This window comes from Schistocerca cancellata, chromosome 4, assembly GCF_023864275.1.
Source record: "Schistocerca cancellata isolate TAMUIC-IGC-003103 chromosome 4, iqSchCanc2.1, whole genome shotgun sequence".
NCBI lineage: Eukaryota > Metazoa > Arthropoda > Insecta > Orthoptera > Acrididae > Schistocerca > Schistocerca cancellata.
This window is the reverse complement of record NC_064629.1, coordinates 632,706,770-632,725,991: the sequence shown is the minus strand read 5'-3', so window position 1 is coordinate 632,725,991 and position 19,222 is coordinate 632,706,770. Positions and strand designations below refer to the sequence as shown.

General features: G+C 40.3%; 1 protein-coding gene across 1 annotated transcript in view; it reads left to right on the top strand.

Moving 5' to 3' along the window:
• Positions 1-19,222, top strand: part of LOC126183542 (myrosinase 1-like) — a 241,559-nt gene that overhangs the window by 161,046 nt on the left and 61,291 nt on the right. The window contains exons 8-10 of the mRNA XM_049925612.1: positions 9,684-9,823; positions 9,901-10,035; positions 12,517-12,623. Of these exons, the coding sequence (XP_049781569.1) occupies positions 9,684-9,823; positions 9,901-10,035; positions 12,517-12,623 (382 nt within the window). The remainder of the gene's footprint in view (positions 1-9,683; positions 9,824-9,900; positions 10,036-12,516; positions 12,624-19,222) is intronic.

The window sequence follows — 19,222 nt, the reverse complement described above, 5'->3', positions numbered from 1 at the left end:
TAAGCGAGCCCAGAACGTTAAAGTGCGTCTTGTCAAGTACTGTCTAAGTTCTCAGTGACTGTTTCGTGGCAAACCATCATATTTATTTTCTTGGTCGGCATTTTAAAACTAAGCCCAGAAAGGATAAGTTGTAGATAAACTGCTCTCTTATGACCACTCGTGGGAGTGAGATTTGATTTTCATGTTAAAAATAGCACGTATATGTTGGCATTCCAAAACTTTGGGAAAATTTTTGAAGGGGCTGAAGAAGGTAAATGAGACAGTTAGCACCCCACTTTTCAGTCAGAGTCGTTTAAAACGGGAACATATTAGCCTTTTTTGTGCTGTGATAGGAGCATTTTTCCACTGGTCATCCTATGCTGCCGCTAACTAGTGGAAGGTGTCTTGGATATTCTAGAAGGTTTTGTCTGCGCTTACAAGTGACTGATAGCCCCCGCAGCGCCTTGGGATTCACGATAATGGAGATCTTCATACCTCCATCGTCGATAACGTCTCATCTGCTCCATTGCTTCCAGTACTGTTTGACAATCAGCGCCAAAGCGAGTAAATTCGTGAAGAAAACGAATCCTGAAAATACAGTCAGAGAAAACGATTGCGCAACTGGGTTACCTTGCTGATTTTACCCGTCTCTGTAGCCCAGAACGTTAAAGTGCGTCTTGTCAAGTACTGTCTAAGTTCTCAGTGACTGTTTCGTGGCAAACCATCATATTTATTTTCTTGGTCGGCATTTTAAAACTAAGCCCAGAAAGGATAAGTTGTAGATAAACTGCTCTCTTATGACCAATGAGCTCCAATGACTGATGTGGTAATCAATGGCTGTTTATACGTATACCTTTGGGGTATTTATATTTCCAGTAGCATACTGGTTTCCACATAGGTAACGCAATTTCTTTGATTAAATCTTTCCTCGGAAGCGCTCATTTCTATAGATAGTATCCGCCTTCTTAGCAGTTAATTTATTTCTGTTCTTCATTACCTGACACAATAGAGTAGAAATAAATTACCGCAACGGGAAAACCTCGAAAACGATCAAATATGAAATATGATTATTTGAATTATTAGGCAGTTATTAACACAATTAAAAGGCGCTATCTGAAGCCGATGGACACATTTCCCAGCTGCAGCAGTTTTATCCCATGTTCTTTTACACACACTTCATTTACTTTCACCGCGTTGAGAAATTTCCATAAAACAAAATATAAATTTTATTTCTCTAACCATACGCGCGTAGGCGACTTACGAATCTACCCTTTCACAAGTTTTACAGTTGCTTGAGAGCAGAACTGAGAACAAGACTTCGCGCTCAGTAGTGACTTTTAAGGACAGAAGATGACAGCAAAGTCTCTCGATATCGGTTGCCAAATAAAGAAATATTTTATGCGATCTAGGATATTGGATGATTTTTAGTGGTTAAAAGTCTCTGTTCATCGAAAGCTGCGGTAGATTCAAGGTAAACTAGTATTCTTTTCCAGCACACGCGTCGTTCGTACTGAAAGCATCAACTGACACCTAATACCGTATTTCAGAACTTCGGATCTTTTATCGAAATTCTGAGTTACATGAACGAGATTTTTAAATAACGTTATATCTCACAGGCAATGAACGTTTTATGGTACCAGTCACTTCTTAATTTTAATATTAACATTCTAACCAGATATACTGAACACAGTACTGAGTACATCCACAGCAGGGATACAAAATTTTCTATATCCAGACACACATCAAGTACAGGCTATCCATTCTCAGACACAAAACAAAATCTTAATATCCTCCATCGCTTAAATAAAGGTCACGGGATGGATTCGTTAGGAGAATTAAAGGTATCGTGGCACGTGAAAAGAAAAAGGACTCTGTGTTTAAAGCCAGCCAAACTGTACTTTGTAAATACATCTCTTGCACATTGTAACTATACAGAGTGTTGGCAAATTCCCGTTACAAAATTCTTGGACTTGTAGAGGGGAATGGGAACATAATATGTCGAATAGGAACCCATGTCCGAAAACGTACTGTTTCCGTTCTACTATAGTTTCATTTCAGATGTGTAACTCGCCCACGTCTGCTGAGGGAAAGAGAAAAGTCTCTGAGTTCCTTGTCCTGGTATGCTATAGAATAGATGAGTAGTACAGTGAGACGCTCACCAGCTGTCACTCAACGTTTGCCTTGCTACGAGACTCCTGTAGAGACGGGAAGATCTGCTGGCACGAGTTCTGGCCGCTGCGCTAGGAATTAAAGGGACACCAGGTGGAATGGAGAGTGTGCACCAGAAAATGCATCGGAGGTACAATGTCTGTAACAATTGTGGTGATCGCCACATCGATCCGCTGTTGTAATGCATCAGTACTGTTCTATACGCACAGTACGCTGGGGGTCTTTTTTGTTTTGGAATGATGTAAACACGTAATGTTTAAGTTTTAATAGAAACAAATGCTCTGAAGTGAGAAATAGATGCTTCGTTATGTTTCCTCTCGAATTGTCACCTAATAATTGTACTGCCTAACGCCTAACTCATTTCCTTAAGCAGGAGTGGATAAGTTAAACATCTGAAATGAAACTGTCGTAGAACGGAAACGATGCGTTTGCGGACATGGGTTGCTATTCAAAATATATTATGTATTCACTCCCCTATAAAAGTCCCAGAAGTTTGTAACTGGAATTTCCGAACATCCTGTAGAAATAAAAATTTATATATCATTCTTTCTTAAATGGTTTGATATCGGTGAAATTCATATTGATATGTACCATGTAGCATCCTTGAAATATCAAAGTATCGTTTCCGTAATATTAACATTTATCTTCTTCGCCTTAACATGTATCTTCACAGGGTCGGCATGTTAATATGATTCTGTCAATGTTAATGGTGTAGCGTAGCCAGATGCCCTTGTTTTCGCTATCCCTTTCTCCCAGGACGAAATCTGTGTACCTCACCCGCCTGCGCCTAGTGTTGTTCCTGTTGTGGCCTTCAGTCCAGAGACTGGTTCGATGCAGCTTTCCATGCTACTCTATCCTGTGCAAGTTTCTTCATTTCCAAGTACCTACTGCAACCTTCATTCTTCTGAATCTGCTTAGTGTATTCATCTCTTGGTCTCCCTCTACGATTTTTACTCTCCGTGCTCCCCTCTAATACTGAATTGGTGATCCCTTGATGCCTCAGAACATGTCCTACCAACCGATCCCCTTTTCTAGTCAAGTTGTGCAACAAATTCCTCTTCTCCCCAGTTCTATTCAGTGCCTCCTCATTAGTTACGTGATCTACCCATCTAATCTTCAGCATTCTTCTGTAGCACCACATTTCGAAAGCTTCTATTCTCTTTTTGTCTAAACTGTTTATCGTCCATGTTTCACTTTCGTACATGGCTACACTCCATACAAATACTTTCAGAAAAGACTTCCTGACACTTAAATCTATACTCGATGTTAACAAACTTATCTTGTCCGAAATGCTCTCCTTGCCATAGCCAGTCTACATTTTATATCCTCTCTACTTCGACCATCTTCAGTTATTTTGCTCCCTAAATATCAAAGCTCATCTACTACTTCAAGTGTCGTATTTCCTAACCTAATTCCCTCAGCATCACCTGATTTAATTCGACTTCATTCCATTACCCTCGTTTTGCTTTTGTTGATGCCCATCTTACATCCTCCTTTCAAGACACTCTCCATTCTATTCAACTGCTCTTCCAGGTCTTTTGCTGTCTCTGACAGAATTACAATGCCATCGCCGAACCTCAAAGTTTTTATTTCTTCTCCATGGATTTTAATTCCTACTCCGAATTTTTCTTTTGTTTCCTTTACTGCTTGCTCAATATATAGATTGAAAAAATTCGGGGATAGGCTAGAACCCTGTCTCACTCCCTTCACAACCACTGCTTCCCTTTCATGCCCCTCGACTCTTATAACTGCCATCTGGTTTCTGTACAAACTGTAAATAGCCTTTCGTTCCCTGTATTTTACCCCTGCCACATTCAGAATTTGAAAGAAAGTCAATATTGTCAAAAGCTTTCTCTAAACCTACAAGTGTCAGAAACGCAGGCTTCCATTTCCTTAATCTGTATTGTAATATAAGTTGTTGGGTCAGTGTTGCCTCACGTGTTTGAACATTTCTACGGAATCCAAACTAATAGTCCCCGTGGTTGGCTTCTACCAGTGTTTCCTTTCGTCTGTAAAGAATTCGTGTTAGTGTTTTGCAGCCGTGACTTATTAAACTGATAGTTCGGTAATTTTCACACCTGTCAGCACCTGCTTTGTTTGGGATTGGAATTATTATATCCTTCTTGAAGTCTGAGGGTATTCCACCTGTCTCCTATATCTTGCTCACCAGATGGTAGAGTTTTGTCATGGCTGGTTCTCCCAAGGCTATCAGTAGTTCTAATGGAATGTTTTCTACTCCTGGGGCCTTTTTCCGATTTAGGTCTTTCAGTGCTCTGTCAAACTCTTCACGCAGTATCTTATCTTCCATTTCATCTTCATCTACGTCCTCTTCCATCTCCATAATATTGACCTCAAGTACATCGCCCTTGTATAGACCCTCTGTACACTCCTTCAACCTTTCTGCTTTCCCTTCTTTGCTTAGTACTGATATACCATCTGAGATCTTACTATTCATACAAGTGGTTCTCTTTTCTCCAAAGGTCTCTTTAATTTTCCTGTAGGCAGTATCTATATTACCCCTCGTGATATATTCCTCTACATCCTCATATTTATCCTCCAGCCAACCCTGCTTAGTCATTTCGAGACGTTTGTATTTCTTTTTGCCTGCTTCATTTACATCATTTTTATATTTTCTCCTTCTATCAATTAAATTCAATATCTCTTGTGTTACCCGAGGATTTCTACTAGGCTTAGTCTTTTTACCCACTTGAACCTCTGCTGCCTTCACTATTTCATCTCTCAAAGCTACCCATTCATCTTCTAATGTATTTCTTTCCCCCGTTCTTGTCAATCGTTCCCTAATGCTCTCCCTCAAGCTCTCTACAAGCTCTGGTTCTTTCAGTTTATCCAGGTTTTATCTCCTTAAATTCCCTCTTTTTTGCAGTTTCTTCGGTTTTAATCTACGGTTCATAACCAATAGAGTGTGGTCAGAGCCCACATCTGCCAGTGTAAATGTCTTACAATTTAGAAACTGGTCCCTAAATATCTATCTTACCATTATATAATCTATTTGAAATCTTCAAATGTCTCCAGGCCTCTTTCAGGTACACAATCTTCTTTAATGATTCTTGAGCCAAGTGTTCGCTATGATTAAGTTATGCTCTATGCAAAATTCTACGAGGTGGCTTCCTCTTTCATTCTTTACTCCCATTACATATTCACCCACAACTTTTTCTTCTCTTCCGTTTCCTACTCTCGAATTCAAGTCCCCCATATCTGGATAATTTATTTTATCTCATCATACAGTTCTTCAATCTCTTTGTCATCTGTGAAGTGCCGGCCGATGTGGCCGTGCGGCTCTAGGCGCTTCAGTCTGGAACCGCGTGACCGCTACAATCGCAGGTTCGAATCCTGCCTCGGGCATGGATGTGTGTGATGTCCTTAGGTTAGTTAGATTTAAGTACTTCTAAGTTCTAGGGGACTGATGCCCACAGATGTTAAGTCCCATAGTGCTCAGAGCCATTTGAACCATTTTGAACCATCTGCGGAGCTAGTTGGCATATATACTTGTACTATTGTGGTAGGCGTGGGCTTCGCATCTGTCTTGGCCACAATAATGCGTTCACTATGCTGTTCGAAGTGTACACGCGCCCCTATTTTTTTATTCATTATTAAACGTACTCTTGCATTACCCCTATTTTGTTTTGTGTTTATAACACTGTATTGACCTGACCAGAAGTCTTGATCCTCCTTCACTAATTCCCACTATATCTAATTTTAATCTATCCATTTCTCTTTTTAAATTTTCTAACCTACCTGGCCTATTAATGGATCTGACATTCCGTGCTCCGATCCGCAGACCACCAGTTTTGTTTCTCCTGATAACGGCGTCCTCCTGAATAGTCCCCGCCCTGAGATCCGAACGGGGAACTATTTTACCTCCGGAATATTTTACCCAAGAGGACGCCATCATCATGTAAGTATACGGTAAGGTGCACGCCCTCGGGAAAAACTACGGCCGTAGATTCCCCTTGCTTTCAGCCGTTCGCAGTACCAGTCCAGCAAGGCCGTTTTGGTTAATGTTACAAGTCCAGATCAGTCAATCGTCCAGACTGTTGCCCTTGCGAGTACTGAAAAGGCTGCTGCTCCTCTTCAGGAACCACACCTTCGTCTGGTCTCTCAGCAGATACCCCTCCATTGTGGTTGCACCCACGGTACGACTATCTGTATCGCTGAGGTACGCAAGCCTCCCCACCAAGGGAAAGGTCCATGGTTCATTGGCGGGGGCGTCTGGTTTTATTCCATGTAAAAGTGTGAGAAGGTTCCCGAAATGTTGGCGAACCGTGTAACTGAGACGGTGAGACGGGACACGGGTAGCAGACCGGCATTCACCGAGTCGGACGTGGGAAACCGTCTAAAAACCGTTTCAGCCTGGCCGGCATACTGGCCCATGTCTTTAATCCGCTGGGAAAAATCGATCTGGTGTCGGCGCCCCTCCTCGAATCCCGGAAGCGACGTGCTAGCGCGAGCGCGCGGCTACTCGGACGGGTTTCCCGTAATATTAACTTTTTCTGGGGATTATCTATAAAAATGAGTTCCTGCTCTGATTACATTTGTAGTGTGTTGTAAGTAAAAGATGTCGTAGTCGTAACTACAGACTCAACAAGTTTTGTATAAATGAGTTGTCCTTATTTCTCTCTGCGGTGAAACAAAAACGAAACGAAGTATTACAATGCAGTGCCTCACTTCAAACACGGGTACAAATCATCAACGAGGTAAAAAACAAAAAACATTAAGAATCAGAAGCCGAAAATAAATGAATTAGTTCGTCTCCTTTGATAAAGGTCAACGTTGACAGTGTGTTCAAGCAATAGTCGCAGATAAAACGCTATCTTGAGCTAGAATCTTTGTGATTATTCACAACTCCGTAGTGTGACGGGTCAACAGTGTATACAGTGCGTAGCTGACGGTTTGAGAGCTCATGGGCGGAATTGTGAACAGGAGTGAAGCTGATGAGCAGACAGTGGAAAGCGATGTAATTGTGTCCTTGTCGGTATACGTAATGCTACTCCGTCGTAGCATAGTCAATGGAATTCTGTGTTGTTCCACTTGAGCTTATAGCATGTACAGTAGCTACAGTTACATTGGCGGCTCGATACGTATATTCGGCACGTTCGCAATGGATACTGCAGTTAGTTACCTGATCCACTGCTCAAGTCCACAACAACAGTTATGATGTGGAACGTGTCATTATTTTTACAACAGCTACAAATGTGATTAAAATTTATTCGTTACTGCAAGCTGTCCATTTACAGATAAGCTATTAATGAAAAGCTATAACACTATCAAACCATGTTCTCTCTCTCCCTCTCTCTCTCTCTCTCTCTCTCTCTCTCTCTCTCTCTAACACACAAACACACACACACACACACACACACACACACACACACACACATGCTCAATAGATATTTTCTGTAAAATAGCAATATTTTTAATAACAATAAGTATAATTGGTTTTAGAAAGAGCTGTCTTGCCTGTTAAACGTTTTATTTAATTTGACAGGTTATTACAAAGTTTCATATCTGCGTAAGCCATTCCTTTCTAAGCCGAATGTAACTTTAATTATAAATTGCATTGTGAGTTATTTTTCTTTGTGCTGTTCAATTTGCGAATGTCGCTACCACGGTTCACCTGCAGAGGACTGTTCATAATAAACGTTATTTGAGAATAACAGTATTTCGTATGTAGTTTTGTTATTCATACCTACAGGCGCCCTTGTGCCCGTGGAATGGAAAACTGAACATAAAGGCAATTGTTGACAACATGAGGAGGCAACAAGCAATGGGAAAAAGCTGAATTAAAAGCTGTGGATGTGTGTCTGCAGGACATGCAGCCTTCTAAAATATTTTCATGAGCATACCCCTATTCTCAAAAGTTCTGGAAGTAATCACATGATTGTACAACATTTGTCGACGCCGTTGTTAAATGAATATACGTAACTGGATAATCTACTGTGAACATCGAATTGACTGAATTATAATTCCTAAGACTGACTCAAAACAAACACCAACCACATATGGAGACAGAGGAACTGATGAATGTGTGAAAGAAGAAGGAAGCCAGTTCGCGGAAAATATGTCATTTCGCAATCACAAGATATGAAGGAAATAATACGTGGAAAATTCGCAGGAATATATCTGTTGGACTACATCATAAGTGAACAAAAATTCAAGGACAAAATACTGAACTACATACACACCCATCGTTATCTCGCCTCATAATATAGTAGTAATTCACAGTACACTGAAACTAAACAATATTAAGAAAAAGAAGTTTACCAAAAAAGGAAAGTAGCAGACTACTAAGGGAGAAATTAGAAGCCAAGAATGAAATCCAGAAGCATCCCAAACTCACAAAATCAGAGTGTATGAGAGAGAGAGAGAGAGAGAGATAAGCAAAGAAACTTAAAAAGCGATAACTGTGAAAAACAATCGGCTCGCCGTGTAGGAATTAAAACTGTAATTCATGTCGTAATAAGCAATTGTTGTCTAAACCTGACAATAATTATTATATTCTATTTTCTGACATCGTCATGTTGCAAGTGTCATTTTCGACTGTCGGTGCTTCTCACTTTTCGTCTTTCATTTCTCCCTACTAAGTTAGGTACTCTCCGGAGTTTATTGCTTCACAGGCACATCCTGCCATACACTCGGCGGCACCTTGCTTTTAACTTTTAATTAGGTAGATCTTAGAAATTAGACATTTTCTCTCCTGTTTAGATGACCGATAGGCTTTTTGTCTATAATTTAGCTGCCAGACTTCTATGCTAGACGTAGCAATACTTTCAGTCATAAAATAGCAGAGTTAAACGCGCTTTTGGTACATGATGATAGTTAATATCCCGCACGTTCCGATTTTTGATGATTAAGTACCTAGTTCTATTATTTTCTTATATTGCTAAACTTACTATTTTTAAATGAGAGTCCTCATTCTTAGTATTCTTCCTTCATTTTTGTAGCACATAATTTACTTCATTTTTATCTATGGCTATAATAAAGTGAACATTGACGATGAGACCGTAACTACGAAGCTATAATTTTACCACCACACAAGATCTTTTCCTCCAGCTGTTGAGAGTTTGTTACAAATAGGTAAATATTGCATGAACACCATAGAAAATCCTTACTGAAAATTTATAGAAGCTTGTCATAGCTCGGAGACTAAGACTACAGCTTTAACACAGTAGTACAGCCTGTATGACATTTCTGCACAGCTGTACCTCACGTGTTTCACATTTCCGCACCTAATATCCTTATCCAACATTTATGTTTTAAAACGGTATCACAGGCCATCTGAACCTCCGGTAAGGCCAGGTGAGTCTTTCTGCCTTTAGGGGATTGTTTTTTCCATGAGATTTCGTAGAAGTACAAGGTACGGAAGTGTTGGATAATGACAGCTTAAAATATTAACGGATCCTGTTATTGTAATTAACAGCTGTAAATGAAAATAAGACATGCGTGCAAAGTACGGTATCAGCATGAGCCTGCTAAGCCTGGCCATGTTCTCTTCGCTGACTCTTTTGCCGTTGGTGCAGGCACGGCAGACTTCCTGGGCGTTAACCACTACACGACGCGCCTCTGCACGCCGGGCCCTGGCGGTGTCAACATACCTGACTCCGGGGTCAGCTTGCACATCGACCCAGCCTGGCCTATCGCTGCCTCTGCTTACTTAAAGGTAAGAGAACATCACTGTTTCGTGTGCATTGCACCTGTACTTCTTTTTATATCTCTACCTCTCTCACATTGTTCCAGGTTGTGCCCTGGGGATTTCGCAAAATCTTGCGATGGATAAAAGATGAATATGGGAATCCACCTGTGATCGTGACAGAAAACGGCTTCTCCGACAGAGGAACATTGAATGATATCGACAGAATAAATTATTATAGAGTAAGTAGCATATCTACAACCTGGAATCTTTGCGTGTTTGAGTACGTGGGTGCGATATCAAATGTTGGTGGACCTTTCCGTCTTAGGGAGAGGAACTTTGTTTAACGCCAGTCATTTAGTATTCGTGCCTGTAAAGACATCTGAGGAAAGACGTTAGCGATGTAGTAAGACAACATGACCATATTATCTAAATCTAGAAATGCTGTAGACGTTCAGAGCTACACTAACTTCCAGTGCTCAGCACTAAAAATATGTCTAAATTTTTCCGGTACGAATAACTGTGTTTATTTACGGTTTATATGAAATGATTTATGGAATGTTATTTCCCTCCTTCAAGACATCAGTGAATGCTACTGTCACTTATCTCGAAGTAAACACTAACTCGTGTGCCGTATTTCAGTCACCTCGGCAAGTCTTACCGCCCTCAGTTTCCTTGTTACCAGACAGACTAATTATTGATGAATTGGAAAGTATCGCACCTACTGAAGCATTCTTTTTGTTAGTTTTCTCACTTTGCCTAGTGTAGCATGTATATTTTCATTTCATACTTTTTGGACCCATTTCATTTGTAACACCATTGTACATAATAAAATTTAAAACATTTGTAGCCTCTTCTTCTCTGATTGGCTAGTGGCCATTTAATACCTTCATATAATGCTCTTCTCGATATAAATTAATCACATCAGTGGTTACATCAGTCAGTTTCCTTTCAGGAAAATAACCTTCTTCAATTGTCGTTTTACGTATTCATTGTTTCCTCGTGTTGGGTAATTAAAGAGATCCTCGCCTACCCATACTTCATTTTCCACTCTTATGGTATTTAGGTACTTCTGTTCTTCTGGTCTTTTTCTTTCATTATTATCTTTATTTGTTTTTAGGTTAATTTCATCTTTAAGTACCCTATGTATTTATTCTAATAGATTTTCTGGAACTTCATTATTCTCAGTTAAAAGAACAGTGACACTGGAGAAATTTGGCACGAATATCGTTTCTCATATACACGCGTGCCTCTTCAGTGCACACGCGAACAGCTATGGTAATGAAAAGCAGGTTCGTACATTCGCTTTAAAAAAAAATAGGAATATAGTACTAATATTTTTCGTAAATGTTGCACATTTGTCACTTGTTCTGGTACGTCATGAAGATTTCTAACATAATGATGATGAGGTCCCATACCCCGAGGAGCGTAGGGGACGATGCGGGAGACCCGCACCGCTGTACTAGGCAAGGTCCTAGAGGAGGTGGTTTGCCATTGCCTTCCTCCGTCTGTAATGAGGATGAATGTTGATGATGAGGACGACACAACAACTCCCAGCCATCTCGACGCAGGAAAAATCCCTGACCCTGCCGGGAATCAAACCCGGCACCCCGTACGCAGAAAGCGAGAACGCTACCGCAAGTCTCTAACATATTGTGTATGTTTAAAGTGGCAAGAGCTTGCCTCTACTGCTACATCTGTTGAAAAAGTATCCTCATTTTTTAATTCTTAATTACTTAATTCAGAGTCAGATTATTTGCAAGAATGCTTTTCTTTCTGTTGCAAAAATCTCCTGGTGATACAACCTCGTTCTTCTATATGGTTGTCAGCAAATTATTCTATGAAGCAGTAGGGACGTAGGAATTGCTAATCGATTCGGCTACAGTTATCGTTTCTGTTTGTGTCTATGTCACTGCAAGTATGAAGATGATAATCTTACGGAAATCTTTTTTTCCTCGTTTGACTAATCGTTCAAGTACGGCTGTGTGCGTCACAAATGCCTTCATAATTCGCAATTAAACTCTGAATGTAGTACACTAGGTGTCCTGTTATATACCACGGTGTTTCCCTTCTTACATACGGCTATTGATTATACATCTTCTTCTCATTTTTTGTATTTCTTCCTTTCATCAGTAAGTCTGGGTTTATTTTCAATTGCCCCTCGTCTTTCGATCACTTTCTCTCTTATGGCAGCAATTTTTGTTACGGATGCAATTTTTTGTTAACCTCGTACAGTCTGCTCAATGATCTCGATGTGGTTGTTAGTCCTATATATAGATAAGAAATTGTGAGTTAACACTGTTGGTCATTGATCTTCCTTCTGTTGCATCTCTTATTTGTCCTTTCATGTTTCGTTCTACTGTACGTAAATACTCTGTCATGCCCCGGATAGAAGTCCAATTCGATGAAAGCATGAAAAAACGGTCTGATGACTAATTGTAAAAAAATTCGAAACCGGTATCGACACTTTTTGAATAAAGTAACCCGAAAAAAATTTGTGGCTGGTTGCTGCACACCATCAACAATTTATTTTATATAACAGCCACGGTCTCTAACCATGTCTGTATCTGACAAAACTGCATCATTCAGTTTTGGTCCGATCTCAAGATTCCTATTGCTAACCTAATTGCCTCACTGATTTTTTGCGTTTTGATTGACATCTGGAACTATATGACACTTCATTTATTTTCCTGATACTTACAGACAGTATTTTAATTTTTCAGAGTTACCTGCGAGAGCTGTCTACAGCTATTAATGAAGATAACTGCAATATCTTTGGATATTTGGTGTGGAGCTTGATGGACAATTTTGAGTGGATTCGAGGATACACGTATGTAAAAAATATATATATACCTCTTACTCTTGTTTGTTTCTATTCAATTGGTATGAAGATTGTACACCCTGTCATTTACAAATAACTCGTTTATTAGAACTTTGTGTGGGTGTTGTGTGTTTACTGTGTTTCCATTTTCTGTATTCCTTTCCGGATTCTTTAAAGAACACCAGTGTTATTTCGTGATATATAACGAGACATTTTGTATACAATTTTATCCACATTTTTACATATTAAACACTTTGTCCATTTTAGGCTACAGTCATTACTGTGACTCGCGTTTTGCTCCAATATTTTTTTAAATTTTTTACTTCCGATTCACCGATGCACGCTATCATGGTCGTCATTTCTGTTTGTAAGTTTGTATATCTGAAGAGTTAATTTACTTGCTGCAAAGGATAGCTTAAACTTATAGTATTTTAATATTTATCGAATGAGGTTCTGTAACAGGCTTCGCCTAATGTTGTGCATTTATTCAATGTACTAATATCCAGGCATGAGAAAATTGGCAGACTTTAGCAATTGTCGATGGGAATTGGTATCCTACTCAAACACATTTTTAAATGATGGCAATGCCGCCATTAGGCTGTATGTTTTTTATTGCTTCTGCTGCCGCCATGGACGATAATACGTATGGCATAATGAACACATGCAAAACAAAACGCGACTGCAAGAGCATTACTTACGATATCAGTACACGACAGATATGTGTACATGTCGTCAAAATAATACCTCTTTCTTTGTTGTTATATTAGTTCCCCGCAAAGGGCTGGTCTAGCACCGTATAAAACCGCTCTTCAACCTAAGGTTTTACACATTTCATAGAAGTTTTAAAAAATATAAAAAACACGAAAATGAAGGTGTTGATAAAGTTGTATTTAAGTAGGGAAATCAGGAGTTCAGTGATGTTGATGTTCAACCGTATTTTCTTCAACGGTATGTAATTTGACTGCTGTAATGAAGTTTTTTTTAAAGGAATGTAACAACGTGATAATGTCGGTAGAGGTAACCAAGAGACAGACGCACAGATATTATTTTATGATATACAGCGTTTAACAGAGAAATCTGAGGTAGCATTTACTTCTAATTATACAGAATGCTCACTTTAGTTTGTACGATTTATCAGGCGTATTGGTATTTACGGTAATGTCTAAAGCTAAGAATTCTGCGAAGGTAAGTGGTGTTCCCGATAAGCATCAAGATAGCAGATCATGTTAACTTACAGGCTCAAAAAAGCTGTAGAAAATATCCAACAATGTGTGGGTCAGTTCTTGGAAGGAAATTCTGGGTCACAGGCGCGAGGTTGTCGCTGGTAGAACAAGAATTATTTTTACGATACCTAATCAGTTATCAGTGTCTGGTAAAGTCCTTGCTGCTAAAGGTTGTCGCTGGTAGAACAAGAATTAGTTTTACGATACCTAAGCAGTTATCAGTTATCAGGGTCTGGGAAAATCCTTGCTGCTAAGGTTATCACTTGTCCATAGAGGCGCTAGTGCACCTGCCTGTGTTCCTGAAAACCAGGCACCAGTGCCAACATTATTTACATAGCATTCTTCAAAGCTGGGTTAACCGTTCAATGAGCTGAAAGGCAGGAATTGCGTCGCTAAGGCCTCGAAGTCAGTGTGATTGTCATTACCTGATATAATTCGCTTGCATATGATGCACTGTGTTGCATATGCGCTTTTCCTTTTGTCGTTCTGAATCTGTCAATGGCAATGTAATTAAAATGATATGTTTCATTCGTCCACCTTGCATCCATTACCGAACTGGCGCCATACAAAGGCTCGGTAATAATGGAGTAGACAAGCGAGACCCGCTCACCATACGCATCCACAACACATTTTAAAATATTAAGCCCTATAGAAATAGTTTTCAGGTCGGTCACATGTGACAGTCAACACGTTTCTAATCGAAAACGGGTGTCAGAGACCACAAATTAAATTTGAAATGGTGTCACTCATTGTCCGTTCTGAGCGATTAAAACACGCGTAACATTAAAAACAACAGACTTTTTAATGAAAAATAACAAACATATTTTGCCTCCCCAGTTCTTCTGTATCTTAATTATTTTCCACGGTCGGCGTGTTATTCTTGCTGGAGGCTTATCAGTGGTGGAAAGACATATTTTGAAATCAAATTGATAATAATTAAAATACCATCTCGTTTCGAAGGTCTAATCAAGGTGATAGCTGACCATGCGCTCCAAGTTCTTTCTGATGCAGCACATGAGGACAACACACCAACTGTTATACTGGCATATACTGTACATCCATGCCATGTTTAAGAAGAGAAATTACAACAGCACCTTGAGGTAGTTAATTGCACGATTTCTCACATTAAGTTAAAGACATGGAAGAGGATTCCGTAAGGGGTCGCAAATAAATGTTTCAGTCCCTGGTTCTGCAGACAACGCCCAATCCAGTTCCCACGTAGAGGAAGGGGCAGTTGTGAATTTTATTGTTTATTCAATTGAAGTCCCAGACTCCTCTCTCAGTAGCCGCTTGGGAGCGACAGGAAATTGATTCCCGCCTAACTTTTCGTGTGTTTACAGCTAATTCCTACGCCATAGCCTGGCAGTGTTGGAACATAAACAGTCTTAGGACGCATTTGTTATACAGGAACATTAACATAATAACTCCCACCTCTTCCTGAAATACTCCTTACAGCCTTGGTTTGGAGGAACAGTTGACTTCAGAAAATATTACCATTTTCACTTTTAGTTCTAAATTACGCAACGGCGTTTGCACTCGTCACCAAAAATGCTGCTGGGCTCTCTTTAGTTTGTATTTTAATCTGCGTAGAGCCACACGCTTGCCCTTGGTCGTTGCGCTGCTCGTTCCAGCAGATAGTACCATGTTTTCGTACTTGTTACGAACGTTTTGGAACGGATGCATCAAAAACTCGGTGTATCATGGCCTCAAAGTGAACCACCCATTTCGGGACCATCTCTCTATCTTCATATATCCTGAGTGTCTATTTCAATGGCCTTCTTTAGTGAACTGTTTGATCTCTCAGACGTACGGCAATCGGGAAGTGCTGGCGGAGAGTTTTACAATAGGTATTTCAAGACTGTGATGCAGCGGTATGGAATACATCACTACTCAACATTAACTCACCTGAAGGATAGTATCGTGGAGCGTCTGAACAGAACAATAAAAGGTCAAATGTGGATGAGTTTTAACCTTCGCGGCTCATAAAAATGGACATATCCTCCCAGAAATAATTCCTCAGTATAATCGAACCAAACATACCACAATAAAAGAAGAGACCAATCGATGTTCGTGATAATGGACTCATGGATACGGTGTACTATCACATTAAAATGCTGAATACACGCAGACAGAAATTTATTGTAGGTGACTTGGTGCGTATCTCAAAACACAAGACGGCATTTGAGAAATCATACCTACGAACCGGTCAACCGAGATATTTACAGTTCCAAAGGTGCAAAGAACGAATCCTAGAACTTATATATTGAAGCATGGTAAAGGTGAAGAAATTGCAGGCTGCTTCTACGCCGAGGAGTTGCAGAAAAGCTCAAAACCGGATGATTTTCTCGTGAAGAGAGTCATAAGAGATCTTGGAAATAAAGCACCAGTCAAATTGCTTGGTTTTCCTGCTACACAAAATAGTTGGATTGATGCAAACGATTAGCTATATAATGGGAGCGCATAAATCACAACCACCGCAGTAGCATAACATGCATGCTAGGAGACGCATTAGAGGAGATGGTGGTATTCTAGACAAACTGCCATTGGAATTACACATCCCTGTGCATAACTACTGTGGAACTGGGACAAAGCATCAGAAACGCTTGGCACGAGGTGGTAAGGGGGTTAATCTGCTCGACGAAGCATGTATGGAACACGACATTGCAGAAGCTGCAAATAAAGATCTATCAGATCGTCACATTGTAGATAGAATTTTAGCTGATAAGGCTAAGGCGATACGGCGAAGAAAGGATATTGGTATAGGTCAACGCATCGCGGCGTTTGCAGTTGATAAAACCATGCGAGGAAAAATTAAGTTGCGTTTAATAGTGATGAATTTCAAGCGAGTTATAGATGCTGCACGTTGTACACTAAACAACAATAAGAAGAAGAAGAAGAAGAAGGGCGGGAAGCAGAGCTGTTTGAAGAACTCTATCCTGACAGCGATGTATGCAACGCCCTGGGGCAGAATGATGCGAGAAGATCGGTTAAAGCACCTCAAGTTCTACCAATAGCCAAGACATCTGGTGATTTTCTTCCATTTCTCATTCCGGCCCTCTCCGCGCTCTCGGCGGTAGGTTCCCTCGCTGATGGTGCTGCAGCTGTCGCTCGAACAGTCAAGAATGCGATAAACTCCCAAGCATAGTTAAAAGAGGTAAGAAGACATAACCGCGTGATGGAAACCGCAGCCATCGGAAAAGGACTATACTTCAGACCGTACAGGAAAGAACTTGGGCTATTCATAAATAAAATAAAGCCCATTAGCAGTCTTACCAGATCAATCACTCACAAATACTGATCTTCTTAAGTTTGTTAGAAACAAATTCAACGTACCAAGATTCCATGGCGTGTTTATGCGGGATACATTACCGAAGATTATGTGGAAAACTGGTGAATTTAGATGTTGCTGGAGGTCCAGCACCCACTGGGTATCATCTGTTATGAAACATGCGGATACCGTCGACTATTTCGACTCACTTGATGACCTGCAACAGCCAGAAGAATTACAACAATACTTCCCTCACAGGAGACGTGTATTCTACAATTATAGGCGCTATCAGGACTTTAATACATACCTCTGTGGACATCTATGCATCATGTTTCTCTTGAAGTTCACAAAGATGAAGAAGCATGCTATATAAGGAGGATCTTTAAACATTCCTACATCAGTTGAGGTTCAGGTGCAACGTCGTACACTTTGATGTTAAAAGAACGATCCTCTGTACTGCATGCAAATTAATTCCCTCCAATTGATTTGAGCGTTGGTGAATGGAGTATTGCATTGATTGGACTGGAGACGTACAACAGCATCCCAAATATCACTGAGACGAACAACAAACAGCATCTGGATGTTAATGGTGAAAAAGATATTGTGGAAATAAAACCGGGTGCATATGATATCGGTGACTTAAACTAAGTCTTAAAACAGCCTGAAAAACGTATTGAACTATGTGCAAACACCAATAACCTTAAATCTGAAATAATGACTGTAAATGCAACGATTGACTTTAACCAGAATGATTCAGTAGGGCGCCTGCTGGGTTTCACAAAAGGGCAGGTTTTGAAGAAGGATCTAAGTAAATTTTACAAGTCAGATCATACTGTGGACATACTTCCTGTCAGCACAATCTGAGTCGAGTTTAACATTGCAACGAACTCCTATCTCAACGATAGTCTGATTCATACTATTTGCGGATTCTTCCCCGCAGTTGCAATGGGGTTAAGGTTGTTGAGACCCCTGCCAATGACAGTGACAGCTCAAACATGGGATTATTTGGAGCTGCGTGTTGTGGACCAGAATAACCAACTTGTTGACTTTCATGGTGAGGAGATCATTGTACAATTACATCTCAGGTGGGGTGGGCATACGGTATAAAACATGTGCACGCATTCCACAGCATGTCACTTTGCTACCGAACAGGGAAGTAATAACATGTGCGAAATACGAGTTTCTTTAATCAGTTGGCTTGAAACCGCACAATGACGTCCTCACTCAATGTAACCAGTCCGGTAGAGTATGATGAGAGAATTATACGTCAGGATTACTTCTCTCATGAATCTTACACTTCAACCACATTTAACAAGAACGATGAAATTTGGATTGTCATCCAGCACCAAAATGCAGTCACGCTTCCATGCAAGAGTTTCATATATCCAGAGGGGTCATGCAAGAAAACCGATGGCAGCGATGCAGTGGGATCCTAGCTGACACACGCTTTAGGATTCCTGTTCCAAAATATACGCTATGAACTCAGTGGATCTGAGATCGACCATACACGCAATGTCGGCGTGACATCGACCGTTAAAACATACATCTCTGCATCACCCGCAGATTTGAATAGTTCAGAGAAAGCGGGATGTTTCATAGACGATCCAGAGGATATAACAGTTGCAGAGTACAAGCGATTTACTGCCTCCATACCTCTAAAAATGCTTATGGGGTACTTTGAGGACATGAGACAGATTATTATGAACGCTAAACAGGAGCTCATATTGGTGCGGAGTGCGACGGACAATAACTCATACATTCAAGGAGCACAAGAGGAGAATATGATCACAATCAGCAAGATAATATGGGAAATGCCTCACATCAGTGTATCCGACGAGGAGCGTTTGAAGCTTTTAAAAGTCCTGAATTCCGGTGCATTTCTGTCACTGATATTTCACTTGTGGGAGGTTTCCGAGTACTCACAAGGGAACCTCCCCATCGCACCCCCCTCAGATTTAATTACTAGTTGGCACAGTGGATAGGCCTTGAAAAACTGAACACAGATCAATCGAGAAAACAGGAAGAAGTTGTGTGGAACTATGAAAAAAATAAGCAAAATATACAAACTGAGTAGTCCACGTGATATAGGCAGCATCAAAGGCACAGTGACCTCTGGA